Source organism: Cloeon dipterum, chromosome X (genome assembly GCF_949628265.1).
Source record: "Cloeon dipterum chromosome X, ieCloDipt1.1, whole genome shotgun sequence".
NCBI classification, from domain to species: Eukaryota; Metazoa; Arthropoda; class Insecta; order Ephemeroptera; family Baetidae; genus Cloeon; species Cloeon dipterum.
Genome location: NC_088790.1, coordinates 9,499,381 through 9,519,762, shown reverse-complemented (window position 1 = coordinate 9,519,762; position 20,382 = coordinate 9,499,381). Strand labels below are relative to the sequence as shown.

The window sequence follows — 20,382 nt, the reverse complement described above, 5'->3', positions numbered from 1 at the left end:
GCGAGATTCATCGCGTCCGCCGTTCGGATTTCGGATTGCGGCTCGAAATGGAATTGAACAGCGAGAGTGAGAGCGAACTCTGCTTGGCTCAAAGAAGCAGCGGGTAGTTGATGGTAATTAAAAGTCAAGCACGCGCAAGGTGACTCGGCGAGCAGCGTCGCATTGCTTGCATCACGACGCAGTGCTCATTTAGACATTGTTTACTTTATTGCAGCTTCCACTGTCACTCGCACTTGAGTGGAAACGCTCGACGGCAATCAATTTGATATACGAGAGCGAGCGAATATCTGGACAATTTCGTGACTGCCGCCCAGTTTATTTGGCAGCAACCACGGTAGCGAGTTATGCAATCTCAATGACGCAGACGCTGCGCAGGTTGCATAGATATTAAAGAGATGAATTTAATCCAGAAAGGGAATAGCGTGGTTTGTAAATAATAAAAATACAAAATTTTCAAGACTTCCTTTTAAGCAAACAACGGGGTTCCGTTTCCAAATTAGCTCAAGGTGAGCTTCAACGGCTTCTAACACAGGTCAATCTATTTTCTCTCGAGTTCCTTTCAAAAACGGACTCTTTTTTCGATGATGCGGTAGTCCTTAAAGCGTTTATTTTTGAAGCGCAAGCTGCCATTTTCCTTTCCTTCTTTGCTAGCCGAGTACTTTGGCAATTCTCTTTCATCATCCGCGGCTGTCACGGCAAAAATGTTTTGAGAGTCTTGAAAAAGTTGCGGATAAATAATGTTGACAGACGGGCCAGCCATTCAAATCGAGAGATGGTCTATTTCGGTGCGGATCGACGCCAACTTCCTCGCTTGCTTGCTAGAGCGAATTTCAAAAGCGACTCACTGTCGGGAAAAGTTAACTCGAGCTCTAATTGCGCGCCTCCAATTAAAACAGGTGATCAATATTCATGAGGTTCGTCGTCAGATAAATACGACGATTAATTTACTGGATTTTCCTTATCTCCGCACGCAGGTGTTGCGAAACAAGATACTCGGCAAAAATGTACTGGTTGAAGTAGAAATCTTGCGGTTTCGAATTAAAACATCAACGCGGAGAACACGTTCTGTCCCTCCCGATTTTTGTCAGCAAGAATAACTGGAGCATTGGCTGCTCTTTCTCAAATCGAATTGTCACGTCTGAAATGCCGTCAAGATCTTCGAAGAAAAAAGATACTCACTTTGTGCTGCGGCCACATGCTGCTGGTGTGCTGCTGCTCTCTGTGGGACAAAACGCAAATCAATCAATTGGTCTAATCACTTACAAGCAGTGAGGGAAAATTTTTAAACGAGCATTGTTTGTGCTCAGTAATAAAACGATCAAATAGAAACTTCTATTGTTCAAGTACGCACACAGTCAGGTTTTCCATTTTATTGTTATTGTTTTCCATTGTAAATATTGGCCTTTCCTTGCCGAGGAAGAAGTGAAGTGATAATACGCTAACACGCCGCGTTTGCTTGCTTTACCAGAGTTAAATAAAAGCAAATGTAAGCTGGGCTGCCCAACACGAAAACAAACAACAGCGGGGGAGAGAACTTATACTTTGCTGGCGGGAGTCTTCTTATAAATAAATTTTTACTCAATTCTTCCATAACCCATTTCGTAATTTACAGGCAAATAAATATTAACTCAAAAATAAAATAAAATGAAAATAAACTCTTATGAATTGAAATTTTTAACTTTTCTGGCCCAGATAGGAGGGCCAATTCTTACAATTTAAACAACCTCAAAAATAAACACAATCAAGTTAAATAAACCCTGTCTTAACTATTAACAGATCAGCAACTCAGTTCTACGGCATTGAAGCTGAGTGTTTATAATACTCATTTGACTGGAATAAACGGCAAGTCGGCGATTATCACTTCATCGGCCGCGAGCGAAAAGCGCGTCATTACATAAAGAAGGGAATCGTACGAGCGTTGCCGTTGCGGAATTTGACTCATCATTGCTGCGGCGGGGAGGATGATCTGACGAGAAAAAACAACCTTCGGCATAATTATTTTCACGAGTCTCCCCAGGGGCGAATGACATATCAAGTTTTGGCGCAGGACATGCGACCCAAGGCTTTCAATTTCTGCTTCAGATACCGATCGGCAGTTGGCGAATTTCAGAGCAACGAGCGTTTTGACACCCATGATCTCCAGCCGATACCATCAAAATGGGATCGGAGGTGCTCACAAGAGACATTTTTACCGACTCGAAGAACGCAACAGTTCCGTGAAGTTTACGCCCTCTGTGGATCAAAATTTATGCCTTTTGATCTGTGGCGCAACAATTTGATCAAGAGATACTGTGAACAAATTTACGACTAAACTGAAAAATGACCTTTCAACGTAGACCAGCAGAGGTCAAGAGATATAATTGTGGTGCTCAAAGGAAACTTTGTATGACTTAACAATAATTCTGCAAGGTAACGCCAGCGCCAGGAAAAACTCCAGTGATATTTATTATTCGTTTGTCTTGTCTAAAATATTAACGAACGTTGGCCAAGTAATGAGCGTATATTTCTAAAGGAAGAGTTTGAACAGCTGGGAGCTGTTTTCTAAAGCCTCCAAGTAAATATTAACTTAGGAAAGAAGGCAACAATAAAAATACCAACTGCAAAGTTTTTTGCAGCGTATCTCTTTTGGCTTCTTCATTTTCGAATTTTCCAGCTGGCTTCTTTGCTCGCTTACGAAAAACGTTATCGAAAAAAATTGCTGCCCGCATTTAAAATGAGCTCCGCGGTGCAAGCCGTTTAAGTGTATGGGTGAAAGAGCAAATAATTTTGCATTTAACTGCTGCGTTCCCCTGGTGGAATTAAGTGCTATTCATGTGTCATCTCAGGCTGGGTAATGTTAATTTACAATACGCGGCGCGACAGGAGCGAGCCGAGCAATTAATTACGTGTGCGCGAATTGCGCCACGGTTCCGAATAACAAACTTGTTGTTTTCCCGCTTTCTAGCACCTTTTCCCTTATCTTTCGCAGGCATTTTTAGCTTTTGCCAAGAATCGGCCGGCGGAAAATAAATGGAGGAAATGCCCAGAAGGCGCCGATGGTCGTGTGACGCTCAAGATGACTTTCGAGTTTATCGCCGCCTAATTATCCGTGCACGGAGATTCTGTTAGCGCTGCCCTAACACGAATTACCAGCAACGTTGTGAGCAAGAGTGTGTGTATATGCCATGACAAACAACATCTCTCGCGCGCAAACATTTTATTTTTATCTCTATGTGCGAGCAGTCGCTGAGGCCGTGAAAAGCGAAAAACGCACCTATTTACGCCCGAAAAGCGAAGCGAAAAAACAGAAAAGTAGGTTGCACTCAAAAGCACTAGGCTGACTCTGCACTTTCAGAGAATTGCAGATTTTTTTTTGTGCTGGTGTTAATGTGGATTTGATGAGGTTGACACTTAAATCTTTCAACTTTGTTTATACTCGAGCTTCCTGCTTAAGTGCTATTGAAATCCTATTTAACATTAATTGCTGGCATTCTTCTACGGAAAACACTAACTCTGCAAATACAATGTGATGAGTAGTTGCAAAATAAGGATTAATCTTTGTCCGCCTCTGGCTGCATTCAGCTGTAACTTGCAAAAAACAATGACTTGCTCGCCAACAAGACAGTTCTGCAAAATTCTGCAGAGAAAACTTGGATAAAAATTAATAAATATAAAATTGAAAAACCAGATAATATTTCAAAAAAATGCTATACACACTGATCTAAGTGGTACTAAGATTCTTACAATCAGTCAAAATACGTTTAAGTCGTTTGAGTTATGTGAGAAAGGGCATCACCACGTCTGGTAAACAACTTGACTAAGACTCTACCCAGGAAGACAAAGCCAGAGTAAGCCCAATCTGTGTAAACATTTTTCATTTGTTTGGTCATGTGTTGAAAAAGAACATGAAGTGCATTTTGCTTCTGTATTCACAGTTCTTGTATAATTATATTACATTAATAATAATTCAGATATACTTTGGTCGTATAATTAATTAGCTTGAATCTGGTAAAAATGAATCGAGTTGAATTTTCGCATTCATGACAAACCACCATTTCCACATAAAACCGACACAATATTTCTATTTAATCACGCGGTTTTTACAGGAAATGAGACGTGAATCACCGACTAAAGTGGATCGCACGCCATCGGGAAAAAGAGGTCCTCTAAATGAACAACGTGTTGATTTTTCTAATAGAGAAGCTGGGGGCAGGGGAGGATGGCAATCTTACTTGTTGCAACAGCGACTTGATGCCCGAGTTCTCGAGGGCCTTCGCGTCCAAGGAACGACTCCTAGGTTTGGCGAAGGGCTCAGTGGGGCCCAGGTCACCCGAGCCCCGCCGGTGATGCTTGAGCCACCGAAAGTAGGAGGCCATCTGCAGCGAGACTGCACCGGTCGGTCGGCCGGCGGTGCGTCCGACTGGCACAAGAGCGACCTTCTTACGTCACCTCCTGCCTAATTTGCCTCGCCGCCGCCGCCTCTTTACGCTTTTCCCCTGCCATCCGTCATCACCTGACCGGCAGCGGCGAATTTCCCGAGCGCACCGGCCAATTTACCGGGAAAGCCCTGCGGATTTCGGATTTTAGACAGTCGCACACAACCCAGTTTGTACAGAGTGTTTGTTGCCGATAATTATGAAACAAAAATGTTAGAAGAAAGCTGAAGAATGTCAGATAAGTAAGTTATTTAATCGTATCTCCATACATCATGGGTAAGTTTGAAATCTCGTTAATATAAAAAATAAACTAATTGAAACAGATTTTAGATGTAATTTTCAATACAATGAGACTTAAAAATCTTACTGAATTCGACGGGTGAGGTTTGTCTAAAATCCGCAACCCTCGGAAGGTGTTGTGTGTCTGAGCATGATGCTGCGTGTGCGAGCAGTTGCAACTCAATGCAGTTTGACTTTATTATCTCGGGCGCTGCAAGTGCATTAATAAAGAGTAGGCGACATTTCAAGGCTGATGAGCGGCAATTCACAAGAGCAAAAACGTTTTGCAACGCTCAATTGCACACTACGCATGTCTAGTGAAAAGCAGCAGCGGCACTTAAATAAACTCTCATCCCTTTCAAAGGCAAGACGCACGGTGGACGAAATTCGAACATTGCACGAAAAGACGGTAATTGTTGCGGAGAAAGAAAGAGTTGCAGGTTCAGCCGAGGGAGAGGCAATTATCAGAGCGTTTTTATTATCATTGGAACATCCTCCCTGTCAGAGTAATGAGACAGAATACGCTCCCTTCCCTTTGCGTGCTGTGTAATTTTATCCAGACTCCACCACTCTCGCATTCGTTCGCCCAAATGTGGCAGGAGAGTGGAATGACATCTCAGAGCGTAGTCTAATTTAGAGAGCTCGCCGAATCTGATTTGGCAGCAAAGCGGAAGCAGAAAGGCAAGCTAAAAAATGCCCCTAATTTCTTTCCTTCATTCACCATCATTTAGAGTGTCCTCAACTATACATTTTAACTGTTGAGGATAGAGTTCTTGAACCAAAGTTTTAGAAAAAGGTCAAGTCATTTTTAATATTGTCATAAATATTCTACCAAAGTTGAATGAATCTACCCCACCAGATATAAAAATTACATTACATTGTGGGGGAAATTTAATCAAAAGTTTCAATTAATTAATAACTTTTTCGTTGTCAATCTCCCTAAAACGCTGCAAAAACACCTGAGAAACGTGTTTTTAGGTTTATATTGAAATAATAAAAAATATAGAAAATTGAACACACGCAGAAAAATATTTGCAACTAAAAATAAGTGCTTTGGACGTTTTCAGTGGCCATTAATTCAAAATAATCTGCAGGGTATAAGTGATATGAATTTTTTTACGGCTAAGTACTGCTGATGAGGCCTGCGGGGCCAAAACATCAAATTATACAGTAAAAACAAAAACGTGGTTTTATTTTTTCCTTTAAAGCCTCTAAAGCTCCACTTAAGCTACCCGTCTTTTTTGTGAATTCCACGCAGAATAAAGACATTATGTTAATTTTAAATTACAAAGAAAATGGTCATTCCGAGCACAGACTGCGTAGTACACATTATACAATATACTGCAAAAATTGGAGGGATATTAAGGAAAGAGTAGTGAACTCACCGCTTTTCTTTTGTCATCAGCTGACAAGGCGCTGTGCGATCTATAGCGGAACATGTCGATCACCTTGGACACTGCGCCTTTGGAGCTTTCTGAGCCAGAGCGTGGTCGTGGCCGGAGATCAGACGCCTGGTTGGCTGAAGAGGGGCCTGGCGACTCGGGAAGGCTTGGCTCTCTTGTTGCCGCCATCAGCGAGTGCTGAAATCGGAATGCAAGTCTTACTTTTTGCTGCATACCAAGAGTGGACAAAGGTCACGGGCCAAAAGGCGCGTTAGATAAGCTGGCACAAAATGAGTTAAGTTGAATGTTATACATTCTGAGTTCAATGGCATTTTCTGTACAAAAGGGGAATTTATAAATAGTTTTCAGTGTGATGGCCTTTAGGAATGCGAGTTATGTCTAGAAAACTGATAAAATTTGAAGAACCCCGAGGTACACTAACACAATTAAAATTAATTTCTGGAAAATTTAGCTTCTGGTTGAGGATCAAAATGAATTATATAGCATAAATCTCCAATCTAATGATCAAATAACATTCAAATCCTGTTTAATTATATTTTTTCATAATGGGAATCAAACCTCTGATCAAAACAGAGACGCAAAAATCTCTTGGAAGCCTAGAATAAAAAATAAACATCAGATCAAGCCAAAAAAGAACTGTGTGTCCAGTCTATTTTTTCACCTGCATGGCGCTCTTCATGTGGCTGATAATTGTAGGCCTCTTGTTTTTAGATGCATCGGACTTGGATCTGGGTCTGAAGGATTCAAATAAAGGGATCGGCTTCTTGGAAGGTGACGACGTGAGAATGTCATCTCCAGACTTTCGTCTCTGTCGACTGTCCTTGCTTTTTTCACTGGTGGAGGCTGAGGGTGGCGGCGGAGGCGGGTGCGCGTGACGCGCGTGACCCCATGTGCCTGCAAAGCCAAATCCGTCAGTATGTGAACAATAATGACAAGGGCGTACGACAAGAAACCTCAAAAAATAATGGTATGATAGGAAGTAGTTATATGACTATTATAAATAATTAACTTATAAAAAGGCCAAAAGTATTGACTACACGTGAAGCATTTTCTAGTCAGATAAGTATTTTTTGGCATTGCCATGTATGCCCTTCATAAATTATAATGCCCCTCTATTTCTAAATGTGCAGCACGCACTTACTTACGAAATTTAATTTACGTTTTGTCATTGGAAAGTTCCTCACATTTTAGAACACAATTGAGAATAAAATAAACGGCAGATGCCATCTATGGAAGAATATTTATTATATAATTTATTGAATGATATGCACAGCATCACTAATTAAAAACCACAAAGTTTTAGTTTAAAACATCTGATCAAAGTCTCTTTCCTTGTTCAACAGTCAGAATTGGGCTACTTTTAAATTAATTTAGAAAACATAAAGTAAATCGGATGGGCTTTCAAATTTCAATTGAAATGGGAATAATTTTTTTCATTTCTTGATTTTAAAATTCACTTGTAAAATTCGAAACTGCCTTTCTTCCTCCAATTTAAATCATATTAATAAAAATTTGTATTACCAGCACGAGGTCTGAGGGGAGGGAGACTGTCATGGTGCGACATTGTAGTCCCATCGACGTCCTCCGTCACTATCACCGGCAGAGGCTGAGAGCCCAGCTCCTGAAAGAACATAATTTGATTAACGAGTGGTAAAAATGAACGTTTTGAAAGGGACGCCAACCCCTTTGATGCTTTTATGAGTCGCGCACGAGATGGGAGCGATTAGTCACGCGTCACCTCGCTAAAACGCGAAAAACAATCGGAATGGAACGGGCGGCGTTTGTTTGTTCGTTATTTTCAAGAGGAATCTGCAAATAGCCTTGTTTTTCAGTTCAGATTCCACGGCGGTGACTAGTGCGGCCCCCGCGGGGCCACGGGCGCCCCGACCAATGTACTGACCCATAGGATAGAGTGGACGTCGGGGCTGCGAGCGGCGCAAGTCTTGGAGCACCACATTATGCACTGATAGAGCGCGGATCGGGCGACTCGCAGTAAGATCCAAGCTTGGGTCGCCGCCAAATTAACATGTGATGCTCGCAGCGAGAGGGTGATTTAAATTTAACGTGGTGTGTATTCTCTGTTCTCGTCGTGCAGCAAGAGGCTCGCGAAAACAAGACACAGTTTCTTCTTCAGATTATTCGTGGAAGTGGTCAAGTGGGGAGGGAATGGCAAAAATCCCGCATTCTGTCAGAAAATTTCCATCGCAATGACGCACCCAGCTGCCGTTATTTGTTTGAAAACTAACTTATCGAGCTGAATGCCAATATTTCACACGCATTTTGTAAATTTCAGGTGGCACTGCCGGAAAAATTCCAGGAGATACCATGCACAAAGTTTATGCGGGAAAGGAAGTGCACAGGGAAGATTTCCGGTCATGCGTGTCAAATTAATACAATACGATATTAAAAAATACGACAACTTGATAGCTGCTGCGTAAGTAAATATTATCAGGGCAGGTATATGCATGCATACCTTGAAATTTTTAGCTAGTCTTCTTGCCAATGAGTTTGTGTTGTTGTTTGATCGCAAAATTCCTAATACGAGTCCCCGACAGACGATTATCAAGAGACAAATATTTTTCTCATCAAGCAGTATGGAACTTTAATCTTAATTAATTTACAGCTGGGCTGCAGACAAATTCTTATCGCGTTCGGCAAAACAACCAGCAAAGTTTTGTATAGTGATGATGAAGTTCAAAACCAGAAAGGAAAGCGCGTGAAAAAAAGTTTTAGAGAACATCTTCTCGCAAGGAAAGTTTGGAAAGCTCACTTGGAAATATTAATTAAAAGTTGAGGGCTGCACGCAGTGTGTAACCCGAAATCGCTGCTCACGTCATGACGACAAAGGCGTGTGCCTGCCTCATTTTTTTTACGGTGCTCTTGAACGAAAATAAAGGCTCTGCGCTATTTTCTCTCAACTTACTGGTATTTCAATAGGCACATGTGTATTTATTGATTCCAGGTTTGACATTTCTCGGGCCGAAAGCGTGTTGTAGGGTTTCGTGCTAGGAAGAAAGTGGCGTGTGGCGAACAGGAAAGAATGACTTTTCGGCGTTTACCGCGGCGACGGAAGTCGCAAAAATTTACATACCAGCAGCGACTAAGCGCGAAATCAGCCATTTTATAAATAATATTTTTTTTTCAGCAGCGAGTGTGGTCGGCTGGTGTAATTGGGACAGGTAAATCCGATTACAGCAGAGACAGCAGAGCAATAAATCCACAGCTGATTATCATTTAAAAGTGTTTAGTGATGAAACTGACGATCGATTTTTCTCGGAATTCACGCCATAATTGTTTTAGGACCTTCCTTACACACCGATATTCAAAATTCTGCCACACGCTACTTTAGAGACGTCAGGCATTTGAGAATACAATACGAGTTTCGAAAGGTTGGGAATGGATTTTGGACCAATAAAGAGCTTATTCAAGAGATAAGTTATTAGAAAAAGGATTATTTATATTAAGAATAAAAGGAGCGTTATCTCCATGTTCTAGTTAATTAAACGGACGGAGACATTCATTAATTACTTTGGCGAGACGAAAAGCTTTATTTTTAATTTTAGTTCCAGAAATGTCGAAAGATAATAAATGTTGATAAATAATACATACACAAATTACTAAATGAAAATAAATAATATTTATTAGCAATATCAACCAAATTTTTAAAGCTTTTCACTTCTCATATTACATAATATATTGAATCTCATGCTTTTAAAGGGAAAATATAATCAACCAGTTTTTGTATAGAATACACATATAAGCTGGTGAGAAAGCAAGGCGTCCAATTGAAATGTTTCACTCGCGATCGTGTTAGTAATAAAATTTCATCGCAATTATTACTCACCGCACGGCAGACGGCTCATTATTAAATTACTCGAACGGCCACATTTTTTCCTTTAGCCTTACAAAGAGAGCAGCGGTGCGAAATTGTCGCAGACAAGAGCCCGTTTTTAATGAATCGCAACAGCTTCTGCAAGGTCTGAAGGTCGTTTTGCGTCTCCTCTTTCGGCCCTTTTAGGTGTGGTTTATGTCGCACACTGGCCAATTTATTCTGACGTTTACATTTCGCTGGCCGGCCGATGATATCTTTTGGCCAAAGCATCTTTCTCTCTCGCGTCGTCATCGCCGTTACCCGAATTAATGTAGCAATAAGAAAAGTAAAACGGTGCAAAAGCAGCTTTGCGTCTTATTTTGATTAATGACGCCGAAAGCACCTGAACTCGGCTGACCCTTCGGTCGGCGGGCGCGAGAAATTGCTGTCGTTCCCCAGGTGCGTGTCTACCTAGCTGCAGGGTGTAAGATTTTACCTTGCCAGATAAGGTCGAGATAAGCGTTGATTGGTGTGAAACTGTCTCGCATTTTATGGGACGTACATAAAAATCACCCGTCGCTTCAAAGTGGATTACTTTCGGTTCCTTAGTGAAATTATCACTCACGCTAATTCCATTTCTACTTTGTATATATGTTAAGTATCTAGAAATATCCACAGTTTGACTATATTTCAGTCTTGCTTATTTTCTATCGTAAATCAAAATTGCCATGCAAGCCAATTTTCGAAAAGTATAGTTGCGTGATTTTGCGTTTGGCAACAATTTATACGTGCAATTATTCTAGAAATGTTTCCTTTTATCAGCTTCTAAAGCAGGGCCTTTAAGAAAGTCACGAAGTTTATTTTTATTTTTCATATCGAACGCTATGGTGTTTATTTGGGTCGTCAAGTTGCTGGTAAGTAATTACACTTGCATGCTTGAACCCACGAAACACTTCTCCAATAGCGGAAGCAGGAAAATTGCATTTAAATAAAAAATATATTTTTTTCAGCAGAAAAGTATAATATGTTGAATTACGTCATTTTGAAAGTCTGTAAATTAAGAAGGATATCTTAAATAGGAAAAGAGTTTTACGAAAAGAAATAGTAACACACTTTGTACTTCTAAAACAACACCTATCAATCAGTCTGCACGAAAGCAAGGTCGGTTGAAATGTCAATTGAAAAAAAGCTGATTATGCAAAGTAGGAATTTATCGCCTTGTGCGGCTCTCAGTCTGCAACTCTTGAACAGTATTCAAACTGGCTTATCAGAATTTTTCTACAAAGGAGAATCACACTCGTAACTTTAATAGCTTGTTGTAATAATAAATTTGCAGTTGGTGTTACAGTGTTGTAGGGTGAAAAAGATTACTCGGTGCGGTGTCTATTTTTTACTCTCTCTGAGTACTCTTCTCTCTGAAGAGAACCAGCGAATGCAAATAAATATCAACGAGTCAACCCCAAACCTCACTCGTGACAAAATATACCAAGGCTTGATATCATAACGTTTCCATGAATCTCGCGTTGAAATTCAGCGCAGTGGCTATTCTATAAAACCCCACTTTCCGGCAACATAGCAACAACAACAGGGTATACACTTGCCTGGTAATAACTGCATAGTTCTAAGAGGAAAACACCACCAGTTGGCGGAATCCGGCGAACATTGAACCCTCAACCCGTTATTAAAATCGGTAAAAATTTGATAAGCTGGAAATAGGCCAGCGGCGTTTTCCACGAGATTTCCGCGTACGAGGTAACCAACGCCCGTGTGTCACTACGTGCTCCGCGTTTGGATTCGCCCCTGTGGGGCAGGCAACCGATGGACGGGCGTGTGCCGCCGGTTGCTCGCCGCCCGGCCGGTCGACTCACGCGGTAATGGTGGTGGTGGACGGAGTGGAGCAGCTTGCCGAACGCGTTCTTCATCAAGGGTTGCCGGCCGACTGCCTGGGGTGTCTGCCGTCTCTTTCTCTCTTTCTTTCGCTTTCGTTCGTGCGATTCAAGTGATTTGTCTGATCATGCGCTCGACGCCGTGTTTGGCGGCTCACGTGGATTCGCAGCGAGTGAGAGAGCACCAAGGCCGGCCAGACTGACTGCATTGATCGTGCCGCATTCAGCGGTGGACTGCATGCACCCCTGCGCCCCGCGTGTGGCCCACGCCCCGAAAACAACCCCCGACCTACCACCACTAACACTAAGCCACCATTTTGGAGCACGGCTGCACGAAAGAATAAATTAAATGTCAATTACGATTCAGTCAGTTCAGTAGAACTTCATCAGCGTTTTTTTTCTCTTTTTTTTACTTAGTAACAATAATATCACGTCATTGCAATTTATTCTAAGCATTGTTTTTACAAAGTTATTTAACATTTTGCAGTCTTTCACAAGAACAAGGAAAATTTTGGGATAAAAATGGGGAAAGCGTTTTTGCAATAAGCATCGTCAAGGGCTCTTCAACGGCAGTTCAGTCTGGAGTGCTGGATTTTCCCTGGCTCCGTTCTAATTTGGGACCGAGTGTGTTTGAAGTTAATTAATTAACAGCTCCTCCCTATGCAGGAAGCGAGACTGACTGCCTTCATTTGTTGACGCCGTCTATTAGCTGGAGCTGGAGAGAAGGGTGCTTCATATACTAATGAAAATTTTCGTCATTTAATAAAAGCACTGGGGAAGGCAATCTGTTGTTTCAAACCGAATTTAACTGATGAATATGTGAAGTCAAGGAGAAATCTTTGGTAAATTTGTAGATTTTAATCGATTTCGTTTTTAATTCTTAATTGCTCTCACCTTCGTTTATGTTCGTATTTGCATTTTTTGACTGGATATAGCAATGTATGGGGCAAAATAGCCCTACAGATCCATAGTAAAGATCATTTTGTGACGCATAATGCTCCAAATTACAAGTTTCAAAGTCCCCCTCAGTTACACAATAATTTTCGATTTGGAACATAGCAATTAACTGTTTTATAGCAACAATATCATAAGAAAAAAAGAAATCCAATAGCAATTATATTTTAATCAAACAGTCGTGAGTAACAGAGCTTAAAATCACAACATTCATACATTTTTAATTTTCTCAAAATTCAATTACCAATCAAATTACGGTTACTCGATGTGGAGGTGGAAAATTGAGCCAGTCGTTGCAGAGGTGGAACAGAAAATGCCAGTCGTTGCAAAGGTGGAACAGAAAATGCCAGTCGTCTAAAATTTCCATGTAAACCCATTACCAAATTGCTGCGCGCTTGCTTTGTCATTGGAGCGAGTCGAATTTGCGGCTGCGATAAGAATGGGCTTTTGATAGTGCAGGCCCACCAATATTGACTCACGCGCAGAGTAAACTGTTGGTTCGAGTTCTTATGGCGTAGGTATATATTTTCCGTGGTCGGTCGTTTCGGCAAGAACATGGGACCCCCGAAGAGCACTCACTCGCGCCGCGCAGATGAATTATTGCGTCGGCCGGGACATGACAAGCGCGGCTGCCAGGAGGTGTACATACGCCGCCGTCGAGTGAGAGACACGTCCAAATAAATCGGCTGGGTGCGCGGATAACGAGGGACAGAGAAACGTGTCGATGCGAAATTGAAAAGCAGCGTGTCATTGTTTCGGCCGACAGAGATCTTGTCGGGGCTGTGTCGAAATGTGCGCGCGCGGCGTGGTGCCTCTATCTTCAAAGTGTGTACTATCGATTACTGTTGACGATTGCAGGCGTTTATTAATTGGATTCTACCGAGTGAAAACTCAATCAGGCCTAGCATCCGAGCGAGACACGCAACCGTTGGATTTTTATTGAAATGTATTGATTTTATTTTAAATGAGAATAGAAAGAGGCCGCCGGTTGGTATTTTTGGATTCCCCATTTACTGCTGATGGGAGGCAAAATACATTTATGCAAAGAAGTGGTGGTGCTTAGAGTTGAGTGCTTTTGGACGTGAAGCTGCGGCGACAGAGAGGAATTTCAATTAAGTACAACGGTCTTTGGAGAACACAAAACGAATCTGCAGCAATAGATATTGCGCATGCCGATACGAATTTTTGTGCCTGCTCAACTCGTTAGGAGAATGCAAATTCGAATGGTTGAGAAAAATTCCGCCAAAACTTTCAAGGCATTTTATAACGAAAAAAAATGGATCAAATATTCTTATCATTTGATCAGTTTCCAAAGCGACTTAACTCAAGTTTCTCTCCTTCTCTATCCGCATTCAAGGAAAAATGCTCATCTTAACGAATCAGACATTTTTTAAGACAAAAAACATGAATAGCTCCTGATAATCAGGCATAAATAAAGGCGTTGAGTAAAATTTAAAATTGTTAGTAGGCTTATATATAATGACACGAAAATTATTTTATTTTTAAAACATGAAAATAACTATCAAAGAGGCCGCTTGGGAATCCACTCCACTGATGAGCAAAGCCGAAAGTAGCGAGCTGAAGTGGCAGTACGAATCATATCTTAAGACTCAAAGCTAAAAGGAAGCCAATGAAGTCTTCTTCAAAGCCCGATTAATTTCAATTTCGCACAGTTGGCTAATTAGACAGCCGCCAAGAAGCCCTAAACTATATGAACCCTTCCACCCCGCAGCACGGAAAGATTGCAAATGATAACCTCAAAACGAATTATGAGCAATGCGACAAACACGCGGAATCCCGCAAAAACCTCGGCCACTTCCCTGGCAGGACGAAAACAAGCAAAAAGTGGCGAGCGCGTGATGTTTTTCCTCCACTGCGCGTGCTGCTGCTCTCTCCGCAGCACACGAGCAAAAACAAGGGGTTGCGCCCGAATCGATGCATGAGGCGGGCAAAACAAACACGTACCTCTGCCCTTGGAAGGTCGCGGGCGGGCGGGCGGTCAGGGTCTGCGCGTCTCCGGCCGAGGAAGCATGCGAACTAGACGGACGGCCGGGGGACGGAGCCGAAGGAGAGAACGTCTTCGGCACCCACACAACAATTCTGGACCGGCGGACGGCTTGGGGACCCGCCAGGGGAGGGGGAGGGTCGCAGTTTTGCGCTGGGCCTAGTGGGGGCAGCACGCCCAAAAGCCAGCTGGCCTCCTTTCCCTCCGGCGGACAAATGTCAGCACAGGAATGTCCCCTCGCGACTCACTTTATACACTAGCTGCTTGCTTGTCTCTGACGCGGCCCCGCTCCACTTGATTTATGCCACTTTTTCGCGACTCCCCGCGATTGCCATCAAATCGCGTATTCGCGACCGACGTTGATTAATCGCGTCTAGGCCCGCTAATAAAGTCGTTTTAATATTTTGCAAAACTTGAATCTTATTGCGTCGAGAATTTTTAAATTATAATAAATTTGCAGCCCACCGTGACTCACGATGCACTCGTTACTGCTTTTAGTGCTATTACTGGCCGTCGTAAAACCTTTTTACAGCCAAAGGCACTTTTAAGTACCTGAGAAAGGGTCAATGTTCAAGTCATGTTGGGTGTCAAATTTTACGTTTTAAGATCGGGGTCACCTTTTGAGCATGAAATTTCAATTCCACAGACACATCTGCACGAGAATTGTAAAAACTAAATATAAGCCATTATAAAACATGTGGTCAGCGAGTATTAGTTTATTTTCGCTTCGGTGAAATTTCCCTGCCGCTTGATGGGGTTTCCAGCTCTGTCTGTGCTAAGCAGGCCGCATGGACGACTCGTAAACTGCACGAGCTGCTTTTTAATAAAACAAGCGGCCGAGGACCGAGAATTGGAACGACCTGCTGACTGAATAATTTTTGTGAGAAGGACCTCGTGACGCCCTCAGTTTTTATTTTTCAATCTTTTCATCTGCTCAGTGCATGGTGAAACGAGCCGTTTGTTTATTTTTCCATTTCACAAGCGGGGCTAACAATCACTAGAGTGAATTTGAATTGACGTCACTGAATAATTAAAACTAATTCTCCCGCGGCTCAGTCAGCCGAAAGCGACTAGGAAAGAGCGACAGACAGCGCTCCAGAACGAACAGCAACTTGTAGACTACGAGACCGTCGTAATTACCTTTTCATTAAAGAGTTTACGGGTGCGAGTGCTAGCGCGACATTTTTTTTTAATTCTATTTTCGCACACGCCCTGCGCCTGTTAATGAACCCGCATGACTCTTTCAGTCGTGCTAAGAGCGCAAATCGATTAGGCCGGCAATAAATAAAGCGATTTTCGGTTTTAATGCGCGGCTAACGAAGTCAAATGATGTCAATTAACGTCCAGTGCGGAGATGAACCTTGCCCTGCAGCTTAAGAGATTAAATGTGTATTTTTAAAGGATCAGAATTTCGATCATAAAAGTTGCGCTGGACCAGTTCGGCAGCACTGAGCTCCAGTTAATGGCCGCGGCGTGCAAATTACCACACGTTAAATTGCGGCCAAAATTACCGCAAGCATTTTTACCTTTCCCTCCTACCAGTTCGGGCTTTTAACACGTTTATGCTTGACGTGCTTAATGTCGGCAATTAATAGTGCCACCCTGAAGAAGCTTCTTGATAGCAGCCATTCATGACGTATGTTGTATCTAAACCATACTCTAGATGAAAGATAGTGTGAATTTCAAGTAATACGTAATGCTATAGGAATGTCAGGCATAATACATAGTAGCAAATTTTTTTAAGTCTGAGGACAGATTACATTTTTTATTATATTTATGCTATTTATGGAAATTAACGTCAGACATTTGTTCGTGACAAGTTACAGCAATAAAACTTTTGGGAGGTGGTGCTTTTCTATTCTTTATGTTTTAGTCGCCTTTATTTTAGAAAACGTACTAGTCAGATTTTCATTGAGATTTAGTTTGTTTTCGTTCCATTATTAGAAATAGAATCGATTTTCACCACAATTTAACATATTATGCAAAACATTTACATAAAAATTAGGTGTGCGAACCGTTGTCGCTAAACTATGTTTGGTTTGTGAGAGGCACATGTGGAGCTAATAAAAAATGCAATTCAAATCATAAAAATTGTACACACATTTTGCCCCCGAATAACACCATGCAAGTATAATCGGCAAGAAGCAGTAAAAAATAGTTTAAAAATTTCAAAAACCCTAATTAACGATTTTCACCCTTCTAAAATTTTTAAACCTTTCTAAATAGGTTTCATCTTTTAAATGAGTGTTGATTAGTCACTTCGCACAACACACATTATGACTTGTGCTTATAATGATAATTAACAATCTGTGAGTTCCTCCCTATCAGATTATTGGTTGGCGTCCCCAACAAAAAGGAAGCAGAAGAGATACCAACCTTGCTGTCCGTGCTGCGCATGACCCAGACGTCGTCGCTCGAGTCCAGGGTGGAGCACGAGGAGGCGAGTGACCTGAGCTCAACTAGACTCAGGTCAACATAACGCTTGTCCATGTGCAGTGGTGAGCTGCACGAGGGTGGAATCGAGTCGGCCGAGCCACCACTCGAGTGGTGGCGTCGCGGCGCCGCCTTCAGCCGCCCGCCATTGTCCTCGGCTGAGTGGTGCCGCTTGGGGCCACAGTGGCCGCCCCCGGAGGCCGAGCTGCTGCCGCCGTTGGTGCTCAGCGGCTCCGAGGCCGCGTTTTCCTCCTCTTCCTCCTCCTCACGACACTCGGACAGTCGGCGGCGGCAGTTGTTGCGAGCTAAGAAGGCGCGCTCGTCGAACCAGTGGCCGTTGGACGCCTCATCCACATCCTCCTCCTCGCCCGAGCCCTGTAGCGCCTCCAACGCCTCCAGTTCTTCCTCCATCTCGGTCCTGGCAATATAAATGGAAATTAAATATTAAAATTTGTTCATTTTTTGCAAATATTGGTTTGTTAATAGAATATCCCGTTTTTTATTATCGCAAACTTTGCTCTACTAAATGATTTCGTCAAATGCCAATTAATCAATACAACGTCATATTATTACTCGACAAAGTAAAACAACTACTTCTTCTTTCAAGAAATTGTTATTATGAATTTTAGAATGAAGCAATGTGTTTAAATTTTCTATTCAATGTATTTCTTGTATTGACCATTGCAAGAATAAACAAGAATATTATAGAACCAGCTAATTTAAATTTTCGAGCAAAAAACCAATTTTTTTCTAGTGCAGATCGTAGCATGAGAGATTTAGTTGCATGAATGGTTAAATTATTTTTTAAGAATTCCCTGTATCAAATAAAACGGCCTTCATAATTTCAACCCTGTAAAATTTTCTTTGCCACTATATTCCGTCTAAAATAAAGAGCAGGTCAATAATTCATTTTGGTTGTAAAAAAATCGAATGAATTTAGAAAAAGCATACAAGAAATTGGAGAAAATTGAATTAAAAAGTGAATTCTGTTTTGAACCAGTTTTTTGTACGTCATCTCAAAATAATCAAGTTGTAGAGCCATGCAAAAAGATTAAAAGAGATACAACAACATTTTTCTTATCTCGTATATATGAATTAAAGTTTCTTGTTCAATATTATCATTTAAAAATTGCCCCTGCATCATAGCAAGTAAATGATAAAAAAAACTACTTTGTTATTGTTGTCTCTGTAGAATATTGAGAAATAAAAGTAATTAAATAGGATTTCTGGACTTTATTCCAGTGAGGAGTTTAAGTTTATTCATGCTCTGCTTACTCAACTTATTGTTAAGTAAGTTGAGAAACAGCAGCTGATACAGTAGGCGCAGAATAAACGTCAACGCGGGAATAAAAATTATACAAAATGCTGGCGACCTAACAGACCACCGCGTTACACGCTTGCAGATTCAGATTGAAAAAAGTGACTAGTCGCATTAGTCAAACGTCCATCTGGAGTTAATTAGTCAAGCAAGCATTCGCACCCGAGTGCGACACTCAGCTCATTAGTTTGCACGGCGACAATTGCATTGTAAATAAATAAGAGCTCGCCACGAGAGTATGCAGCTCTGGAAACTGCACATATTTCGCAAGATGCTGCATGTTCTCAAGGGCTGTTGCACTCTTTCTCCCCGCGGCTGCAACGACGCCATTGAGACGAACAAAGAGCGCTATTTCAGAGTGCAACGGGAAAATAGCTGCTGCCTCCAAGTCAGACCTAGCGAGTCAAAAGCACGGTAGGTTAAATCTAGTACTGCAGTGCCTCTCGAGTGGAGTTTTATCAAAACATACACAGATCGATAATGATGAATGAGTCTCATTAAGCATGCAAGAGAAAAATCTGAAAATCTTGTCCACAAGAAAGTTCAAATCTGCAGTAAATATTTAAAGAGTTTATTCCAACAGCGAATCCATACTGAAAACGAAATAAAGATTTGAATAGGACTAGTATGTATAATATATTTGTGACCTCGATCGATTTCCCTGCGAGGTGCCATCAGTAGAGCTAAAGCGCAGGTGGCTTCTTTCAGAAGCTAACAGTGAAACAACGAATAAAGATTGAATTTTAATACTGACAGGAGAAACGTATTACAAAAGTGTGCGAAATTTCGCAGCATGAAAATTGAAATTGATCGAGAACGATATATTTTGCCTTTCAAAGTAACTCTTTTTAATGGCAGCAAAAGGAGTTAAGAAAAAGGAGACTTGTCGCGGAGAAAGAAGTTGCCATAAATCCAGATAGAGTCTGGGCATCTGTGTCGCTGGCCAACGTGTTTCACTCATTTAAATTCCGAATCCATCAACGCGGAATTTTAAATCGCGGACAATTCGCGGCGAATCGCTTTGGAGATAACACGGCAAGTAGAAAAAAATGCTTTCACGTGGGTCGGGCGGGCAGATGTTGTTATCAGCAACAACACTGTCGCGCCAAATTAAAAGGCTGTCAGACCGCCGCCCATGTCGCGCGGATAGCAGTTTTCGGCGAGAAATGAGACAAATAAAATATAGCCGTACGTGTCCACGTGTGCCAGTGATTATTTATAAACAGAATTGACAGAATATGCAAATTGTAGAGAATGGGACGCAACAAATGAGGGCAACGGACAAGGAATGAAAGCTTTTTAATTTAACAGAAATGGCGATTTGTATGCATAGAGATAGAGGAAAGGTGCGTGCTTGTTGTTCTAGAAGAGTGCACGATTAATCATATGCTGAAGACCTTGGCTTCTAGTTTACAATTAGAGCAAAAAATACAAACGTATATATCCAAAGAAAAACACGAGTCAAGTCATGTGCAATTGTACAGCAGTATAAGAAGAAACAAGTTATAGTTGTGTGGTTTTGGTTTACAAAGGGTCAGGATAGGCAGGGTTAAAAAAAATCACTGCAAACGAGTTCGACACAAGAGCTTAAATTGTAACAATTTTAAAAACGATTTTGACTTGAATTTTCAGCATGTTTGAGTTAACCAAAACTTTTTCTTCTAGCTGACAAAATTTTATTAGAAGAGAATAATTTTGTTACAGACGGACACGGCAAATAAATGACAGCCGTTCATGACGCGAGTCCTGACTCGTAGATTATAAATCAGCGCGTAAAAATTGAAGGCCCGGATATTCCAGAATGTTGTGCTTTAACTTAATATTAAAGAGCAAATAGATGTCTCACGATTTATTTATTTTAAAATAATATATTATTTA

The 20,382-nt window shown here is 41.5% G+C and overlaps 1 protein-coding gene and 1 long non-coding RNA gene across 5 annotated transcripts in view; one reads left to right on the top strand and one right to left on the bottom strand.

Annotated features, from left to right (window-relative positions):
* Positions 1–20,382, bottom strand: part of SNF4Agamma (SNF4/AMP-activated protein kinase gamma subunit) — a 39,862-nt gene that overhangs the window by 16,073 nt on the left and 3,407 nt on the right. Inside the window, exons 2-6 of one of the 3 annotated variants that reach the window (XM_065493338.1) lie at positions 17,130–17,604; positions 7,619–7,718; positions 6,759–6,991; positions 6,080–6,274; positions 1,180–1,219 (exon numbers count right to left, since the gene is read on the bottom strand). In XM_065493338.1, coding sequence (XP_065349410.1) covers positions 1,180–1,219; positions 6,080–6,274; positions 6,759–6,991; positions 7,619–7,718; positions 17,130–17,597 — 1,036 coding nt within the window. In that variant the 5' untranslated portion in view covers positions 17,598–17,604. Of the gene's footprint in view, positions 1–1,179; positions 1,220–6,079; positions 6,275–6,758; positions 6,992–7,618; positions 7,719–7,997; positions 8,128–11,776; positions 11,881–17,129; positions 17,605–20,382 lie in introns of those variants that run through there. The other 2 variants (XM_065493340.1, XM_065493339.1) reach the window with 2 other exon arrangements.
* Positions 6,932–9,972, top strand: LOC135945571 (uncharacterized). 2 transcript variants are annotated; one of them, XR_010575441.1, is made up of 3 exons: positions 6,932–7,064; positions 7,117–8,531; positions 8,721–9,972. It is a non-coding gene; the product is annotated as an uncharacterized LOC135945571 (long non-coding RNA). The 2 variants fall into 2 exon arrangements; XR_010575440.1 differs by lacking the exon at positions 6,932–7,064 and having other exon boundaries at positions 7,986–8,125; positions 8,193–8,531.